At 36.9% G+C, this 19,483-nt stretch overlaps 1 protein-coding gene across 2 annotated transcripts in view; it reads right to left on the bottom strand.

The window, feature by feature from the left end:
- Positions 1-19,483, bottom strand: part of GABRG1 (gamma-aminobutyric acid type A receptor subunit gamma1) — an 80,006-nt gene that overhangs the window by 36,776 nt on the left and 23,747 nt on the right. For both annotated transcript variants that reach the window (XM_073237676.1, XM_073237677.1), the window contains one exon: positions 1,014-1,081. In XM_073237676.1, coding sequence (XP_073093777.1) covers positions 1,014-1,081 — 68 coding nt within the window. The remainder of the gene's footprint in view (positions 1-1,013; positions 1,082-19,483) is intronic.

Genomic DNA, 19,483 nt, shown 5'->3' with positions numbered 1-19,483 from the left:
TTAATGATGATCATGTGAATCATATTGAGTAGGAGAAAAACTGAGCCTGCATATAATATTGTAGGGATAAGAAGACACAGGCAATTATTAGGCATAATGATTATTCAAACATAAAGTGGGTAAGGCCCGTAATAAAGAGACAATTTGGTGGTTGTAATAATGAGTAAATGAAGGAAAGGAGAAAATCAGCAGTCCTAGAGAATTCTCTTTGGAAGGTGTTATAGGCTGAATTGTGTTCCCCTTAAATTCATATGTTGAAGCTCTAACCCCCAGTACCTCAGAATATGAATTCTGAATTACCTAAGAATGGAAGATCTATTGCCCAGACTAATGCAACCACCTCTTAACTCATCTCTCTAACCCTGCACTTGGCCCCTTACATCCAACTTCTATACTGTTTTAAGAGTGATCTTTTAAAAATATAAACCTATGACACTCTCCTTATGAAAAGTTTCCAATCATTTCTCTTATCTAAAAGGATACAATTCATACAATTCATACAAAACATAGATATCTACCATGGCTTACAAAACCATCCTTAATGAGACCCTTAAACATTCTTTCAGCCTCAATTCCTTAGCTTGCACTTTATGACCTAGTCTGACCAAATTGCTGGAAGCGCTGATCTGAGCAGGTTGCTGCACTTCTCTATGACTCTGCGCAGGCTCCGTCATCTAAGTCCCTGTCCTTCTCTGACTACTTTCCTCAGTCGTTGTGGTTACCCCTTTCCAGAATTTTTTTCAGGAATTCACTTGTAATGGAACAGGTGATTATTTTTATACCCCAGCATAGTTCCTACTGAGCACACAGCACAGTGGAGTAACAGTCTACATGTTCTTAGATACAGGAGTATTTTAGCTTTGCTCCCTAATACCTGGCACATAGTAGTTGCACATATTGCCCTGAACTCATGCAAAATTAGCTAACACAAATAACTCACATATTTATTCCATTATTGAGGCTCATACTTAAGAACATTTGCCAGATAGCTATTTTTAATATTCATTACTCACCATATTAATGGGATCAACTGGTCCAATGCTGTTCACATAAACATCAGTTTCAATTACTGTGGGCCTCACTGAAAAATACCAACACAAAGAATGGCAAAGGTATCATCAGAGGTTGTATTAAATAAACCTCATTTTCAAATAAATCTTAATAATAATATTTAGTATTTAAATAATAGATCATTCCTCATTAGTAAATGAATATATCACAGTACAAAGAAACAAACCCTTTTCAGTTTACAAATCCATAACGTAACTAAAAATTAACATTTTTTATTAAAAACAATCTGGTGTACAACCCAAAAATGTTAAACAAATACCTAAATTGTGCATTAAAATTAAAGAATTCGATAAAAATTGCTACACAATTTGATCTGCAATAGTCAAAAAATTTGAAAATTTGAGTGGATTTTAGAACTTACACATTATGTACTCCTTCTTAATGTCCATTAGTGGTGCGCTGGTAAATGTTTAACAACCTTGCTCTTGTGAGCATGGGTTATGGGGTGGGAGAAGCCTGATACGCAGCTTTTGCTGATACCCATGTTATAAATACCCTCACAATGACTAATTTAAAGATGTGAAGCTACTGAATGCAGAGTTGGGACAATATATAATAAATAGCTAAGCTATTGTGAGGAACTCTAAGCCAGTTCAGCATACAGTGGAATCTGAAACGTAGTTATGATGATCAAAGGAGATGATGTATATAAAGCATCTACCTTCAGGTCTGATTCTTATGAAGAGCTTAACAAATATCTGTTCATACTTCCTCTTTTGTTAACAATACTCCTTTAGGTTGTTTATAATTGGTTTTAGTATTAAGGTTTACTTTTATCTAAATCTCATAGAGTATATTATATAGATGTTCCTATGGACCTCATCTACTATGTTTGTACACAACTATTTGTGTTTCTCAGTTAGTCTTTAAATGGTATATGCAGTATTTTTTTATATTCTATCAAAATGTATAGCACAGTTCAGTCTTTCAGATGTTTATCAAACGAGATGATTAACAATAGTGCCATGTTTGGTTGTGATTTAGGCTTTCAGCCATTGTCAGGTATTTTTGGCTTCCTATCATGAAATTTACTATAAAAAGGAGAATTTATACCATTAAGTTTTTTATTTGCTTTGAAAAACCTTCTTTTATTTGCACTCCTCACCCACCAAATGATACAGAGGTTCATTTATTGATTTAGCAAATACTTGTTGAGGGAATACATATAAAAGGCTTGCAAAGTAGAGAACAAGGAGAAAAATATTTTGAGAAAAACGTTCAAGTCTATCACGTATCTCCCAGAGATTTAGATAGAGATAATGCAAATGAAAGAAAGCAGTAAAAACATCTTACACATTGAAAGTTTCCATACTAAAGCAGCATGTTTAGTAATATTTGCTCAGTTCTCCCTTCTAAACTACGTGATTTCTCTTTCTGGGCTATCATTTATTACTCTTACAATTTGGTTGCTATGTTTGACCTACAGGATGCACTTCCTCCTCTAATACATCACTGAGTCAACCTGTTTGAATGTCTGCCTATGTCTCACTGTCCTGGTATCTTCCAGTCTTGCAGAGCCCCCAGACTAGCAAGCTTCAATGGTAAACTTGACGCATCTTGAAAAACAGTGTCTACATGATTTAAAAACAATATTTAAATTTTCCCTTCGCAATTACTGAAAAACTACACTTAGACATCATATTTGCATAGTTTGCTTCTCCTTGAGCAAAGATTTTATTACATGGCATACATATTTTCTTAGCTAGAAAAATAAATGAGATTTGTTAGAAATAGTTTTAGTTTGCAAAATGGTAGGTTTGTAGACCTATACATGAAATGTAATATGACCTGCTACCCAACAATTCGATTTCTTAGATAAAAGGCTATATGTTTATAGGAGGTTTTATGATTTAACTTAGGGTAATGACTTCTAAGATGAGTTACTTTAACTGTTTGCCATTTATTTTTTTACTAGCTCTGAATTGTAGCCAACAGATACCATATAATTAAGATAATTACAGCTAGATTTACAGAATGGTGTTTATGAAAGCCAATTAATAATAAAACAATAGGTTTATTTGACCCATTTGTAAGTATATTTATTACCAGTTAAAAGCAATTGAGTGTAATGTACCAGTCTTACTTAATTAGGTTTTTTTTCACTTCATCTGATAAATCAACACTGAGTCGTAGCTTTTCATTGAATAATACTAAGGGCTGAACAACTGTCTGTGCCAAGAAGTAAAGTGATTTCTGAGGACATTTTTATACCCAGGACATATTTTCACATTTATAATACAAAAAGTTTTACATAAAAAAAAAAAGTTTTACATATAAGTGATCTGCCCTGGTTTCCTGATACTAACATTTCCTTAACCTACTATAAGACAGATATATATATGTATATATGTTAGAAAAATGTTAACTTTGGCTTTAGGGAATGAGTCACACTGAGGTATTTCATTTTTAAAATAAATCAAGTTCATCTGGGATGGGACTGAAGAAGAATCATGTCATTAAGTCCAATGTAGAACATTGCTATTGATAAAAGAGTTATTCAATAAATAATTTACCAAACATGTATTTGCAAAATGAGTGATTTTTGAGTTATTTTGTGCCTCATTTTATAACTTTGGACTGCTGGTATTTCATGCGATTCTTTAAACTGCATCCCCAAAACATGAGGAACAATAAATCTGAAAATGAACTCAATTATTTCAGATTAATTTGGAAACTACAGGTAGAGATTATATGCTTCTAAATATATAGTAAAGAGGAAAACAACAGAAATCTGTAATTGTTCCTTAGTAATGACTCGTGATCACTTCTATTGATTCATACTATGAACAAAACTTGTGGGTAAAATCACTTAAGATAGAGGCTTCTTGATAACTGAGTAAGTACTCTTTCTTAGCACTATTATATTCTCAGTCCAGAGTTTGCTCAATTACAAGACTTTAGTGATATTTAAAAAGGAAAGCATCATATTCAAAATAGAAAAATGAATGAAAAATAGAAACTAAAAGAGAATTGTCATTACAGGCTCATTAAATTATATTTAGAAAGTAGGCACAGACTATATTTCACTCTGCAATGTGCCTTTGGAGATCAAAGATCTTTTTTTTGTGATAGTGTAACAATGATTAAAAAAACATGTACTACCATAACAAATTATATTTTTGACAGGTGGAAGGCAGATAGAGATGACACTGGATTATTTTTGCAAGGCCTCTTTCTGTGCTGTGATTCTAAGTACTTTGTTTCATGTATCTTACCAGAATATAAGCAGATAAACTACCAGTGGGAATGAGTATATAGAAAGAATAGACATCCTGGGTCACTTAAAGAAAATGCAAAGAATAGGAAAAAGAAGAAAAAAATCATAAAGAAGACAATAGTGAGATAAATGAAGTTTCCATATTCAGCTTCCAGATAGTTGAGGTGAAACTCAAGAGAACCAACTCTAGAGATGAGGAATCAGTTTTGAATTGGAAAAACTAATGGATTTTAAAAGTATTTTCTCCAAAACTATTTTACCCATGCTTTCTTGAATGCCATATTCCAATTATTGTAAGAAATCTTTAGCAGATTATGTAGCTTTTTCATCACTTTTGGATATTAAATTAATTCAGGTCATTTAAAAACTCTAATCCTGAAAAATAACAGCCTCTTCTTTTTGTCCCAGAATAAGAATTACAAATAAAAAAGAAATAGCCCCATTGATCCAAACGTTGCCTTTTTAATATACAGATTATGAAAGAACTATGACTAATATATTCTTATTGCTCTAGGTTACAGAGTAGGGATTCTCAACACAAAGATGTCATATTTGGGTCCAGATACTTCTTTCCAGACCTTATTAATAAGAAGATGTCAACCAACAGTCACCATTTTCCTCCCCAAGTTACAAATGGACAAATAGATACTTGGATACATATGGCTGAAAAGGTACATATGGACAAATAGGTCCTTACGACTGTGCTAATACTTTAGCCAGTGAGTGCTAACACAGAAAGCCAGAAAAGATACTAACACCAATTTTGTACGGAAAAGAATGCTACAAAGATCACTTCAACAAGTAAGTTATTTATTATGCATACTCTGAAATGGACAGATAAAATGCTACTATGAATGTTACATGTGACTATTTGGATTTAACTACAAATTAATTAAAGATAAAAATATATTTTCTTACCTGTACTAATGACACTTCAAGTACTCAATAGCCAATTACCCATTTCAAGCATTTAATACTCATATATTTGACTTTCATTAATATATATGCTCTATATATTATTTAGTTACATATATATTTAATTATTTCATTACTGGAAATATCTTCTTAAGAGAATGGAAGACTAGGGCTCTCATCCTATAACTAAATGTCGCTTTAGGCAGCAGACTTAGAAACTTGCTTTTGCTTCTACACCTGATCAGGGAAAAGAAAGAAAGGAGAGCTGGGAGTTTAAGAAAGAAAATAATGGAGCATCTGCATACTTACTCTTTAGTGTGTCTAGGGTACTGCATCTTCTTGTGGGTGTAGTTCACATCAAAATAAAATAAATGAACCAAAGGAATCTCACCAATTTTTTGAGCCAAGAGAATTGTACACAAGCAGCATGTATCTCTGGACTAAATTGATGAAAGGAGCTAAGGCAGGTGGACGAGGTAGAAAAACATCCAGAAAAACACCAGCATGTCAAGGCAGTGAGCAGTACAAAATGCCAAAGAACAAAACAACAAAAATCACTCTTACACTCTTAGCCATAAAACAATCATTATTTATATGTCTGCTTCTCAAAGTACACCAGGACTGAGTTGGTGTTAGTCTACAAAGTAAAACTAAGAGAAAAGTTCCAACTACTCTCAATTAAATGAACACATACCATTCCTCCTCATATCTCCTAGATATTCCCATCACTAGGAATTCAGAGGAATTAAATAGATGGACTAAAAGAGTAGATGACACCTCCTCTCTCTCATCCCAAGATCCCCTCCAGTGGCACCTATCTACCCTGTATCCTGGGAGAGGGATAGATTTAATTCTGTTTGGATATTACACTTTTTTTTTTGAGAGGGCATCTCTCATATTTATTGATCAAATGGTTGTTAACAACAATAAAATTCTGTATAGGGGGGTCAATGCTCAATGTAAAATCATTAATCCATCCCAAGCCTAATTCTCGTCAGAATCCAATCTTCTGAAGCATAATGAACAAGTTCTTACATGGTGAATGAATTCCTACATAGTGAATAAATTCTTACATGGTGAACAGTACAAGGGCAGTCATCACAGAAACTTTTGGTTTTGATCACGCATTATGAACTATAAACAATCAAGTCAAATATGAATATTCGTTTGATTTTTATACTTGATTTATATGTTGATTCCACATTTCTCCCTTTATTATTATTTTTATTTTTATTTTTAATAAAATGCTGAAGTGGTAGGTAGATGCAAGATAAATGTAGAAAACATAGTTTAGTGCTGTAAGAGGGCAAATGTAGATGATCAGGTGTGTGCCTATGGACTAAGTATTAATCCAAGCTAGACAAGGGCAGCAAAACATCCACGGATGCAGAAGATTTCTCTCAAAGCAGGGGGGATGAGGTTCTGAGCCTCACCTCTGTTGATCCCAAATTTCTCACCTGATGGCCCCCCTGTGACTGTGCCTGTCTTAGGTTGTTCCTCCCTTGAGGAATCTTACCCGTCTCTGGCTAACCAGTCATCTTCCGGGGCCATACAGGAAAATGTAAAGTTGGTAAGTGAGAGAGAAGCCATATTGCTTGAAAAGGTTAGCTTTTTACTTCTTTGCAGATTTATGCCCTGTGGCTTCTATGCCCAGCACTTGTCTCGAGGTATCTTTACCACCTGGAGGAATTATGATACTCGGTAAATTCGATATGAGGCACGTATTCTATTTAAGGGTTGTAATTAGGAAGGAAGAAGAAAAGCTATAGAGGTAGCATATGGAAGAAAACATGGGAGGATTGATTATTTCTTTGACATATCTTCTTGTAGAGTACCTTAAGCATGTATAGGTTTTAAACTACCAACTAACTTGTGCTCACATATTAACATAATAGGAATACGGTGACATAAACAAAGCAAATCTATAATTACCATCCATCTCCAGTGAAGCCAAGAAAACCATTTAGGCACCCTAGGCATTTGTGAAAATTTGTCTATGATATGATGGATATTGTCCAACTGTACTTGAACAGTCTGAGAGAAATCAGACAAATTAAAACAACCCATTTCTGGGATCTGTTCACATCCCATATGGTCTTTTAACCATAGATAGACTATAGTCATAAGATTTTGGAGTGCTACAACTTGCACCCCTCCCAACTCCTGGTTGGGTTCAAACAGTACAGATCCGGTCAAATTCGTTGTCTCACTGTATGCATATGCCAGCCTAGGCATCTCCCTCCTCATTCCTATGGCAAGTCCAGGAAACGGTGGGCTGGATGCAGCCAAAACCGCAGCATCATCCGGATCCCTGTGGAGGCTTTTTGATGATCATCCCCTGGCACAAGTCCTCCAGAGAGTGCTGATGCCGGAAGCTCCTCCTCATATCGTATCTTAGTTCATTTTCTGGGTAGCCAAGCTAGGCCTTGATCTTCTGCATAGAAACAAACAGACCCTTTGCCCACACTTTGACATGCCCTCTATACCACTGTGCAGAACTCATTGGAGGTCAGCACACAGGAACTGCTTTTTTTTTTTTTTTTTATTAAGAGAAAGGAATATTATCAGAAAAGAGTACCTCCATAGCTGATCATCTGACACCCTTTAAGTGATCAACATTAAGGATATTTAAAGCATGTGTTGATCTTTGATTTACCAATAGTTTTATCCTATCAAGGAATAATCCCCCTTTTCTTTCCTTCTTTCTTTTTTTTTTTTAATCTTTAATCTACACTTACATGAAGAATACTATGTTGACTATGCTCTCTCCTATATCAGGTCCCCCCTAAAAACCACATTACGGTTACTGTCCATCAGCTTAGCAAAATGCTGTAGAATCACCACTTGTCCTCTCTGTGTTGTACAGCCCACCCTCCCCTTTCTCCCTCCACCTCCATGCATGCTAATCTTAGTACCCCCCTCCTTCTTCCCCCCCCTTATGCCTCCCTGTCCACCCATCCTCCTCAGTTCCTTTCCCTTTGGTACCTGTTAGTCAGTTTTTGGGTTCTGTAATTCCACTGCTGTTTTGTTCCTTCAGTTTTTCCTTTGTTCTTATACTCCTCAGATGAGTGAAATCATTTGGTATTTCTCTTTCTCCGCTTGGCTTATTTCACTGAGCATAATACTCTTCAGCTCCATCCATGTTGCTGCAAATGGTTGGATTTTTCCACTTCTTATGGCTGAGTAGTATTCCATTGTGTATATGTACCACCTCTTCTTTATCCATTCATCTACCGATGGACATTTAGGTTGCTTCCAATTCTTGGCTATTGTAAATAGTGCTGCGATAAACATAGGGGTGCATCTGTCTTTCTCAAACTTGATTGCTGCATTCTTAGGGTAAATTCCTAGGAGTGGAATTCCAAATGGTAGGTCTGTTTTGAGCATTTTGATGAACCTCCATAGTGCTTTTCACAATGATTGAACTAATTTACATTGCCACCAGCAGTGTAGGAGGGTTCCCCTTTCTCAACAGCCTCGCCAACAGTTGTTGTTGTTTGTCTTTGGGATGGCAGCCATCCTTACTGGTGTGAGGTGATACCTCATTGTAGTTTTAATTTGCATTTCTCTGATAATTAGCGATGTGGAGCATCTTTTCATGTGTCTCTTGGCCATCTGTATTTCTTTTTTAGAGAACTGTCTGTTCAGTTCCTCTGCCAATTTTTTAATTGGGTTATTTGTTTTTTGTTTGTTGAGGCGTGTGAGCTCTTTATATATTCTGGACGTCAAGCCTTTATCGGATCTGTCATTTTCAAATATATTCTCCCATACTGTAGGGTTCCTTTTTGTTCTATTGATGGTGTCTTTTGCTGTACAGAAGCTTTTCAGCTTAATGTAGTCCCACTTGCTCATTTTTGCTGTTGTTTTCCTTGCCCGGGGAGATATGTTCAAGAAGAGGTCACTCATGTTTATGTCTAAGAGGTTTTTGCCTATGTTTTTTTCCAAGAGTTTAATGGTTTCATGACTTACATTCAGGTCTTTGATCCATTTTGAGTTTACCTTTGTATATGGGGTTAGACAATGGCCCAGTTTCATTCTCCTACATGTAGCTGTCCAGTTTTGCCAACACCATCTGTTGAAGAGACTGTCATTTTGCCATTGTATGTCCATGGCTCCTTTATCAAATATTAATTGACCATATATGTTTGGGTTAATTTCTGGGGTCTCTAATCTGTTCCACTGGTCTGTGGCTCTGTTCTTGTGCCAGAACCAAATTGCCTTGATTACTATGGCTTAGTAGTAGAGCTTGAAGTTGGGGAGTGAGATCCCCCCTACTTTATTCTTCTTTTTCAGGATTGCTTTGGCTATTTGGGGTCTTTGGTGTTTCCATATGAATTTTTGAATTATTTGCTCCAGTTCATAGAAGAATGTTGCTGGTAATTTGAGAGGGATTGCATCAAATCTGTATATTGCTTTGGGCAGGATGGCCAATTTGACGATATTAATTCTTCCTAGCCATGAGCATGGGATGAGTTTCCATTTATTAGTGTCCCCTTTAATTTCTCTTAAGAGTGACTTGTAGTTTTCAGAGTATAAGTCTTTCACTTCTTTGGTTAGGTTTATTCCTAGGTATTTTATTCTTTTTGATGCAATGGTGAATGGAATTGTTTTCCTGATTTCTCTTTCTATTGATTCATTGTTAGTGTATAGGAAAGCTACAGATTTCTGTGTGTTAATTTTGTATCCTGCAACTTTGCTGTATTCTGATATCTGTTCTAGTAGTTTTGGAGTGGAGTCTTTAGGGTTTTTATGTACAGTATCATATCATCTGCAAATAGCGACAGTTTAACTTCTTCTTTACCAATCTGGATTCCTTGTATTTCTTTGTTTTGTCTGATTGCTGTGGCTAGGACCTCCAGTACTATGTTAAATAACAGTGGGGAGAGTGGACATCCCTGTCTTGTTCCCGATCTCAGAGGAAATGCTTTCAGCTTCTCGCTGCTCAGTATAATGCTGGCTGTGGGTTTATCATATATGGCCTTTATTATGTTGAGGTACTTGCCCTCTATTCCCATTTTGCTGAGAGTTTTTATCATGCATGGATGTTGAATTTTGTCAAATGCTTTTTCAGCATCTATGGAGATGATCATGTGGTGTTTGTCTTTCCTTTTGTTGATGTGGTGGATGATGTTGATGGATTTTTGAATGTTGTACCATCCTTGCATCCCTGGGATGAATCCCACTTAGTCATGGTGTATGATCCTTTTGATATACTGCTGAATTCTGTTAGCTAATATTTTATTGAGTATTTTTGCATCTACGTTCATCAGGGATATTGGTCTGTAATTTTCTTTTTTGGTGGGCTCTTTGCCTGGTTTTGGCATTAGGGTGATGTTGGCTTCATAAAACGAGTTTGAGAGTATTCCCTCCTCTTCTATTTTTTGGAACACTTTAAGGAGAATGGGTATTATGTCTTCTCTGTGTGTCTGATAAAATTCCGAGGTAAATCCGTCCGGCCCCGGGGTTTTGTCCTTGGGTAGTTTTTTGATTACCGTTTCAATTTCTTTGCTCGTAATTGGTTTGTTTAACTTTTGTGTTTCTTCCTTGGTCAGTCTTGGGAGGTTGTATTTTTCTAGGAAGTTGTCCATTTCTTCTAGGTTTTCCAGCTTGCTGGCATATAGGTTTTCATAGTAGTTTTTAATAATTCTTTGTATTTCTGTGGAGTCTGTCATGATTTTTCCATTCTCATTTCTGATTATGTTGATTTGTGTTGATTCTCTTTTTCTCTTAATAAGTTTGGCTAGAGGCTTATCTATTTTATTTATTTTCTCAAAGAACCAGCTCTTGGTTTCGTTGATTTTTGCTATTGTTTTATTCTTCTCAATTTTGTTTATTTCTTCTCTGATCTTTATTATATCCCTCCTTCTGCTGACTTTAGGCCTCATTTGTTCTTATTTTTCCAGTTTTGATAATTGTGATGTTAGACTATTCATTTGGGATTGTTCTTCCTTCTTCAAGTGTGCCTGGATTGCCATATACTTTCCTCTTAAGACTGCTTTCGCTGCGTCCCACAGAAGTTGGGGCTTCGTGTTGTTGTTTTCATTTGTTTCTATATATTCCTTGATCTCTATTTTGATTTGTTCATTGATCCATTGATTATTTAGTAGCATGTTGTTAAGCCTCCATGTGTTTGTGAGCCTTTTTGTTTTCTTTGTAGAATTTATTTCTACTTTTATACCTTTGTGGTCAGAAAAATTGGTTGGTAGAATTTCAATATTTTGGAATTTCCTGAGGCTCTTTTTGTGAGCTAGTATGTGGTCTATTATGGTGAATGTTCCATGTGCACTTGAGAAGGATGTATATCCTGTTGCTTTTGCATGTAGAGTTCTATAGATGTCTACTAGGTCCATCTGTTCTAGTGTGTTGTTCAGTGCCTGTGTGTCCTTACTTATTTTCTGCCTGGTGGATCTATCCTTTGGGGTGAGTGGTGTGTTGAAGTCTCCTAAAATGAATGCATTGCAGTCTATTTCCCTCTTTAGTTCTGTTATTATTTGTTTCACATATGCTGGTGTTCCTGTATTGGGTGCATATATATTTAGAATGTTTATATCCTCTTGTTGGACTGAGCCCTTTATCATTATGTAGTGTCCTTCTTTATCTCTTGTTACTTTCTTTGTTTTGAAGTCTATTTTGTCTGATATTAGTACTGCAACCCCTGCTTTCTTCTCACTGTTGTTTGCCTGAAATATGTTTTTCCATCCCTTGACTTTTAGTCTGTGCTTGTCTTTGGGTTTAAGGTGAGTTTCTTGTAAGCAGCATATAGATGGGTCTTGCTTTTTTATCCATTCTATTACTCTGTGTCTTTTGATTGGTGCATTAAGTCCATTTACATTTAGGGTGACTATTGAGAGATATGTACTTATTGCCATTGCAGGCTTTAGATTCGTCATTACCAAAGGTTCAAGGTTAGCCTCTTTAGTATCTTACTGCCTAACTTAGCTCGCTTATTGAGCTGTTATATACACTGTGTGGAGATTCTTTTCTTCTCCCCCTTCTTATCCTCCTCCTCCATTCTTCATATGTTTTGTGTTTTGTTCTGTGCTCTTTTTAGGAGTGCTCCCATCTAGAGCAGTCCCTGTAGGATGCCCTGTAGAGGTGGTTTGTGGGAAGCAAATTCCCTCAGCTTTTGCTTGTCTAGGAATTGTTTAATCCCACCATCATATTTAAATGATAGTCATGCTGGATACAGTATCCTTGGTTCAAGGCCCTTCTGTTTCATTGCATTAAATATATCATGCCATTCTCTTCTGTCCTGTAGGGTTTCTGTCGAGAAGTCTGATGTTAGCCTGATGGGTTTTCCTTTATAGGTGACCTTTTTCTCTCTAGCTGCCTTTCAAACTCTTTCCTTGTCCTTGATCCTTGCCATTTTAATTATTATGTGTCTTGGTGTTGTCCTCCTTGGATCCTTTCTGTTGGGGGTTCTGTGTAATTCCATGGTCTGTTCGATTATTTCCTCCGCCAGTTTGGGGAAGTTTTCAGCAAATATTTCTTCAAAGAGACCTTCTATCCCTTTTCCTCTTTCTTATTCTTCTGGTACCCCTATAATACGAATATTATTCCTTTTGGATTGGTCACATAGTTCTCTTAGTGTTGTTTCATTCCTGGAGATCCTTTTATCTCTCTCTATGTCAGCTTCTATACGTTCTTGTTCTCTGGCTTCTATTCTTTCAATGGCCTCTTGCATCTTATTCATTCTGCTTATAAATCCTCCAGGGATTGTTTCACTTCTGTGATCTCCTTTGTGACATCTGTGATCTCCCTCTGGACTTCATCCCATTGCTCTTGCATTTTTCTCTGCATCTCATCCCATTGCTCTTGCATTTTTCTCTGCATCTCCATCAACATGTTCATGATTTTTCTTTTGAATTCTTTTTCAGCAGGACTGGTTAGGTCTGTCTCCTTCTCAGGTGTTGTCTCTGTGATCTTTGTCTGCCTGTAGTTTTGCCTTTTCATGGTGATAGAGATAGTTTGCAGAGCTGGTACGAGTGACCACTGGAAGAGCTTCCCTTCTTGTTGGTTTGTGGCCTTCCTCTCCTGGGAGAATAGCGACCTCTAGTGGATTATGCTTGTTAACTGTGCGCAGACAGGGCTTCTGCTACCTGCCCGTTTGCTATGGAGTTTATCTCCGCTGTTGCTGTGGGTGTGGCCTGGCTGGGCTGCTCCTCCAAAATGGTGGAGCCCCATTGGAGGGGGAGCGGCCGGGAGGCTATTTATCTCCATAAGGGGCCTCTGTGCTCCCTGTTGCCCAGGGTGTTAGAGTGCCCAGAGATCCCCAGATTCCTTGCCTCTGGTCTAAGTGTCCTGTCCTGCCTCTTTAAGACTTCCAAAAAGCACTCTCCAGACCAAAACAACAACAGCAATAATGAAAGAGGAAACAGAAAAAAAAAAAAAAGGAAAAAATACGTGATTTTTTTTGTCCTCAGGCACCAGTTCCAGGCACCCGCTCACTGGTCCTGCTGCCCTGCCTCCTTAGCGCCGGGGTCCCTGTCCCTTCAAGGCTTCCAAAAAGCACCCACCAAATAAAAAAAGGGGAAAACACGCAATATTGTTTGTCCTCAGGCACCCGCCCACCGGTCATGCTGCCCTGCCTCCCTAGCACTGGGGTCCCCATCCTTCCAAGGCCTCCATAAAACACTCACCAAAAAAAAAGGGAAAAATGCGCGACCCTCTCCATCCCCAGGAGCCTGTCCCAGGCACCTGCTCACCGGCCCTGCCTCCTTGCTGCCCTGTCTCCCTGGCACTGGCATCTCTGTCTCCCTAAGGCCTCCAAAAAGCACTTGCCAAAAAGAAAAAAACGGGAGAAATGCGCGATTTTCTTTGTCCTCAGGCGCCGGTCCCAGGCACGTGCCCACCAGTCTTGCTGCCCTGCCTCCCTGGTATTGGGGTCCCCATCCCTCCAAGGCTTCCAAAAAGCACTCGCCAAAAAAAAAAAAAAAAAGGGAAAAACGCGCGATTTTCTTTGTCCTCAGGCGCCAGCCCCAGGCCCCCGCCCACCGGTCCCGCCACCCTGCCTCCCTAGTTCTGGGAAAAACGCGCGATTTTCTTTGTCCTCAGGCGCCGGTCCCAGGCACGTGCCCACCAGTCTTGCTGCCCTGCCTCCCTGGTATTGGGGTCCCCGTCCCTCCAAGGCTTCCAAAAAGCACTCGCCAAAAAAAAAAAAAAAAAAAAAGGGAAAAATGCGCGATTTTCTTTGTCCTCAGGCGCCTGCCCCAGGCCCCCGCCCACCGGTCCCGCCACCCTGCCTCCCTAGTTCTGGGAAAAACGCGTGATTTTCTTTGTCCCCAGGCACCGGTCTCAGGCACCCGCTCACCAGTCTTGCTGCCCTGTTTCGCTGGTATTGGGGTCCCTGTCCCTTTAAGGCTTCCAAAAAGCACTCGCCAAAAAGAGAGAAAAAAAAAAGGGAAAAACGCACGATTTCCTCCGTCCTCAGGCGCCGGTCTCAGACACCCGCCCACCGGTCCCGCAGGGAAAAACGCACAATATTCTTTGTCCTCAGGCACCGGTCCCAGGCACCCACTCACCGGTCCTGCTGCCCTGCCTCCCTAGCACCGGGGCACCTGTCCCTTTAAGGCTTCCAAAAAGCACTTGCCCAAAAAAAACCGCTCCAGTTTCTTTCCACCCACCGGGAGTTGGGTGGAGGGGCACTCGGGTCCCACCGGGCCGGGGCTTGTATCTTACCCCCTTTGCAAGGTGCTGGGTTCTTGCAGGTGTGTATGTGGTCTGGACATTGTCCTGTGTCCTCTGGTCTCTATTTTAGGAAGAGTTTTCTTTGTTATATTTTCATAGATCTATGTGTTTTTGGGAGGAGATTTCCACTGCTCTACTCATGCCGCCATCCTGTCTCCGCCCTATTACACTTTTTGATTAGATCAATATTTTAATCACTGAAACATTTTAGAAAGATACAGACCACAAAAAAGTTGTTAAGAAACAGTGAAAGATTCAATATGGAATGGCTGAAGCTTTACTAGAATTACAAAACCCCTTTATGTTAATTCCTCATTAAGTTTAGAAGTCCTCAGTAAGTTGATTATATAAGTTTTCATAGCATCAATGAAGAGAAAAGATACTGACACAAATTTTGGACAGAAAGGTATACCTACAAAGATCAAGTCAACAATTAAGTCATTTATTATGTATATACTCTTGAAATTCACATTAAATTGCCACTATGCATGGTACAATCATCAAGGTACTTAAAACATGTTTAATCTAACCTATTAAACAAAGGATAATGTCACAAATATATAGAGAATTTGAAAGTTATTATCTTGATCTGAAATAATGTACTTAAAATGTTAAATTAATAAAGTAGAGTAACTGTCAAAATACACATGAAATAAAAATGATTATATACACTGGGTTCTACTTAGCAAATGCTCATTCAGCATATATTAAATGAATATAGTTTATGTTTCAGATATTATTTTAGCAACTAAGGATATAGTGATTTCTACTTTCCTGGAACTCACATTAACAGAAACAAAGAGACTAACAAATAATAATAGTGAAATACGATGAGTAAAATAGAAGTATAGATTACTGCTTCTTCTTGGGTTAACTGGTATCAAACTAACCATCTCCGTGAATACAGCTATAACATTTACTTGAAGTTTAAAAAAAAACAATGGTCAAAAGAATCATGTTGCAACTAAGATAGTCAGAATTTGATGCAATATTTCCTGAAAAGAATTAAAATACAATGATATGGGCTCTACATTATTCTTCAGGCTCTTTTCCCTCTTGATGCATTTGCTGCTTCACTGCACAAAAACAGTAACTGAACAAACACATTGCACAGAACTTGCACCTGTCTCACTGGGCAAGAGGGACAGAAATTAGAGGTAAGAGCTGTCAAGACAGCTAGGACCTCCCTGGAATAAACAAAACCACTGAGAATTTAATCAGATGGTCTACATGCAATTTCCCCTCAAGGCATTTACTAATTCCTAAATTGTGCATATGCATAATGTGATGCTTTGAAACCAAATATAAATCAACTGCTGAGTGTCTAAGAGAATATTTAGAGATTTCAGCCATTTGAGGAATGTCTGGGGTCATCAATGAAGCGGTTTCTAGCACAATCCTCAGGCTGTCAGTGGAGACACTTCAAATGGCTATACCGTAGGAGAAAGAAAAGGTTTGCAAAAGGAAACACTGTAGTTTCCTTACTTAACCTTTTAAAACAAAATTAAATATTCTCTGGTGAGAAATAACATCATATGAATTTTTTTATTAAGGTATCATTGATATACAATCTAATGAAGGTTTCACATGAGCAACATTGTGGTTTCAACATTCACCCATATCATCAAGTCCCACCCACACACCCCATTGCAGTCACCGTAGTTCATCAGTATAGTAAGATGCTATAGAGTCACTACTTGTCTTCTCTGTGCTACACTTCCTTCCCTGTACCCCCCTTATATTATGTGTGCTAATTATAATGCCCCTTAATCCCCTTCTCCCTCTCTCCCTACCCACCCTCCCAAACCCCGTCCCTTTGGTAACTGTTAGCCCCTTTCTAGAGTCTGTGAGTCTGCTGCTGTTTTGTTTCTTCAGTTGTGCTGTTTTGTTACACTCCACAGATGAGTGAAATCATTTGGTACTTGTCTTTCTCCGCCTGGCTTATTTCACTGAGCATAATACCCTCTGGCTCCATCTATGTTGTTACAAATAGTAGGATTGTTTTTCTTCTTATGGCTGAATAATATTCCACTGTGTATACATCATCTGAATTTCCATTATGTTTAATGCACTCTACTGGCATTCAATAAAAAATTAATATACATGAAATGAAATAGAGGCAAATCACATTAAACCAAGAGATAAAATGAAAAAGCAAATTTAAAAAAAGTCACATAATGATTGAGTGGTTGTCAAGGACTTTAAAATAACTATGATTAATATATATAAGACAATGAAAAGATGGCAAATTTGATAAGACACTGGAAGTCAATTTAAAAAATCAGGTGCAAATACTGTAAGTGACATTTATTAAACTAGAAAAGAGGTCAATAATGAAGAACAAATTGTAACAAAAAAAGAGAAATAATGAAAATTATATAACAGTGTATGAGACATACTGGACATAGGGGAAATGTCAAACATAACTGAAATGGGAATCAGAGAGGTTGAGACAGAAAAAATATTTGAAGAAATACTGGTCAAGAATTTTCTATAAAGCAATTAAGGTTCAAACACATAAATCAAGAACCCCTTGATAAATACCAAAAGCAAAACAAAAAAGCCTAGAGACATTATACAAAAGTCCAGAAAAACAAAGACAAAGGAACTCTAACAACAGTCAGGAATGAAAGATATTTTAGCTTTAAAATAACAACATTATTGTTGAAGACTGATTTTTTTCAACAGAAATAACAGAAGTCAGAATAAAATGATGTTTATCAAGTCTGGAATGAAAATAATAGCCATCTTGGGTTTTACTAGCCAATGAAAATATCAAGGCAACACTAAAATATTTTCATATAAAAACCAAAATAATTTGTTGCTGTGATACTTGTACCAAAAGAAATACTACAAGTAATATGTTTCAAGAAAAACAGTATTGCAGGGAAGAATACCAGATGGAGTAATTTCTTGGTAAAAGTTAATTGTTTTAAGACACTTTAAAATAATAATAATAGTGTTTCTTGGTATTTCAAACACAGAATGAATATACATAAATATCATAGCAAAAAATTGAAAAGTTTATGTAGTAAATATCTTGGAATGTCCTTGAACTGTGATAAAGTTGTTGGCTTATAGTTAAATCTAATAAAGAATGGATATTTTAATAACTAAAAATGATAAATAACTGCATATTTAATAAGATAATATAAAGAGACAACAAAACCATAACTACTTGATGAATCCAAAAAGGGAAGAATAGCAGATATATAAAATCTGTATTTAACAGACTAAAAAGATTAGAAAAACAGAAAACAAATAGAAAAGCAGATTTAAAACAATGCATACATGATTATGTTAAATATATCTTCACTGATCACTCCAATTAATAGAAAATCACTGTCATACTTAATAAGATGAGAAACAAAATCCAAATATAAAACTGCCATTTAACAAAAAGTTGTAACAATCCTGAAGTTGTATGCACCTAAAACATTTTTGATATGTATAATGTAAAACTGACTGGAATTAAAAAAGAGATAAATCAACTGTTGCAGTTCGATGTTTTTAACACACACCTTTCAGTGAATGGACTATTTGAGCACTAAGAATGAACACACATCTTTTAGTGAACACATAGACTATTTGAGCACTAAGAATAATAAAGCCTACTTGAGTACATTCTCTGAGCAAAATGGAATTAAGCTAGATATCAGTAACAAAAATGTATCTAGAATGCAGCCTAGTTTTTAAATTAAACATTATTCACTTAACCAATCCATGTTTCCAAGACATAATCACAAGGAAATACCTTGTGAAACACTAAAATAATATGCTTAGAGGAAATTTATATATATTTCCCATGTCTTCATCTCGTAATATTTCCTTCAGAAAAGTACAGAACAACAAAAAGGGGAAAATATAAAGTGCACAAAAACTATGGTCTCGGTATAATTGAAGACAGAGAATGCTCAAATTTCAAAATGACCATAAAAGATAGAAAAAACATATAACCACCAAACCTTGGCAGGAAATCTTTCAAGCTCTTTCTCACTTTTTTTGTTATGCAAGACTTTGTGGAGAGCAAAGCAGAGTAAGATAAAATAGAGTTACCTAAGTTTGCTCTGAAAGGACTAGAGAGAGTAGGTGTACCATTAATCTGAAAGTATTTTAAAATGTGTCCTATGACCAGAACAAGTACTACCAGGAAAGGAATCTATGAGTATATACAATGTGAAGAAGCAGTCTTCAAAATAAGTAGCTTTGGGGCAGAGAAATATGTTAAATGGGAAAAGAGAAGTAGGCTTTGGAAACTGGGTGCTGAAGGATAAAAGAAGCAAAGGGAGAAGTTTCATGCTCCTGCAAGAAAATAGAACCAAAAAACGGACAATTATACAAACCCTTTCCCATAACAAAATAAATTTATACCACCCACAACAACAAATTCATTTAAAATATCTGGGTTTGTTATAGCAACATTAAGACAACATCAATGAACTAGAAAACTTGCCAAACACTCATAACCACAAAAGAAATAGGAGCAGAAAAAGGAAAGGATCCATAAAAATGTTGTTGCAGAAATAAGAAATGAAAGTCCAACACAAATCAGCTATGGAAAATCATTTCAAAAAAAGCACTAAGTAGGAAAAA

The sequence above is a fragment of the Manis javanica genome, chromosome 5 (assembly GCF_040802235.1).
Source record: "Manis javanica isolate MJ-LG chromosome 5, MJ_LKY, whole genome shotgun sequence".
Lineage (NCBI taxonomy): Eukaryota > Metazoa > Chordata > Mammalia > Pholidota > Manidae > Manis > Manis javanica.
This window is presented reverse-complemented; position numbering and strand designations above follow the sequence as displayed.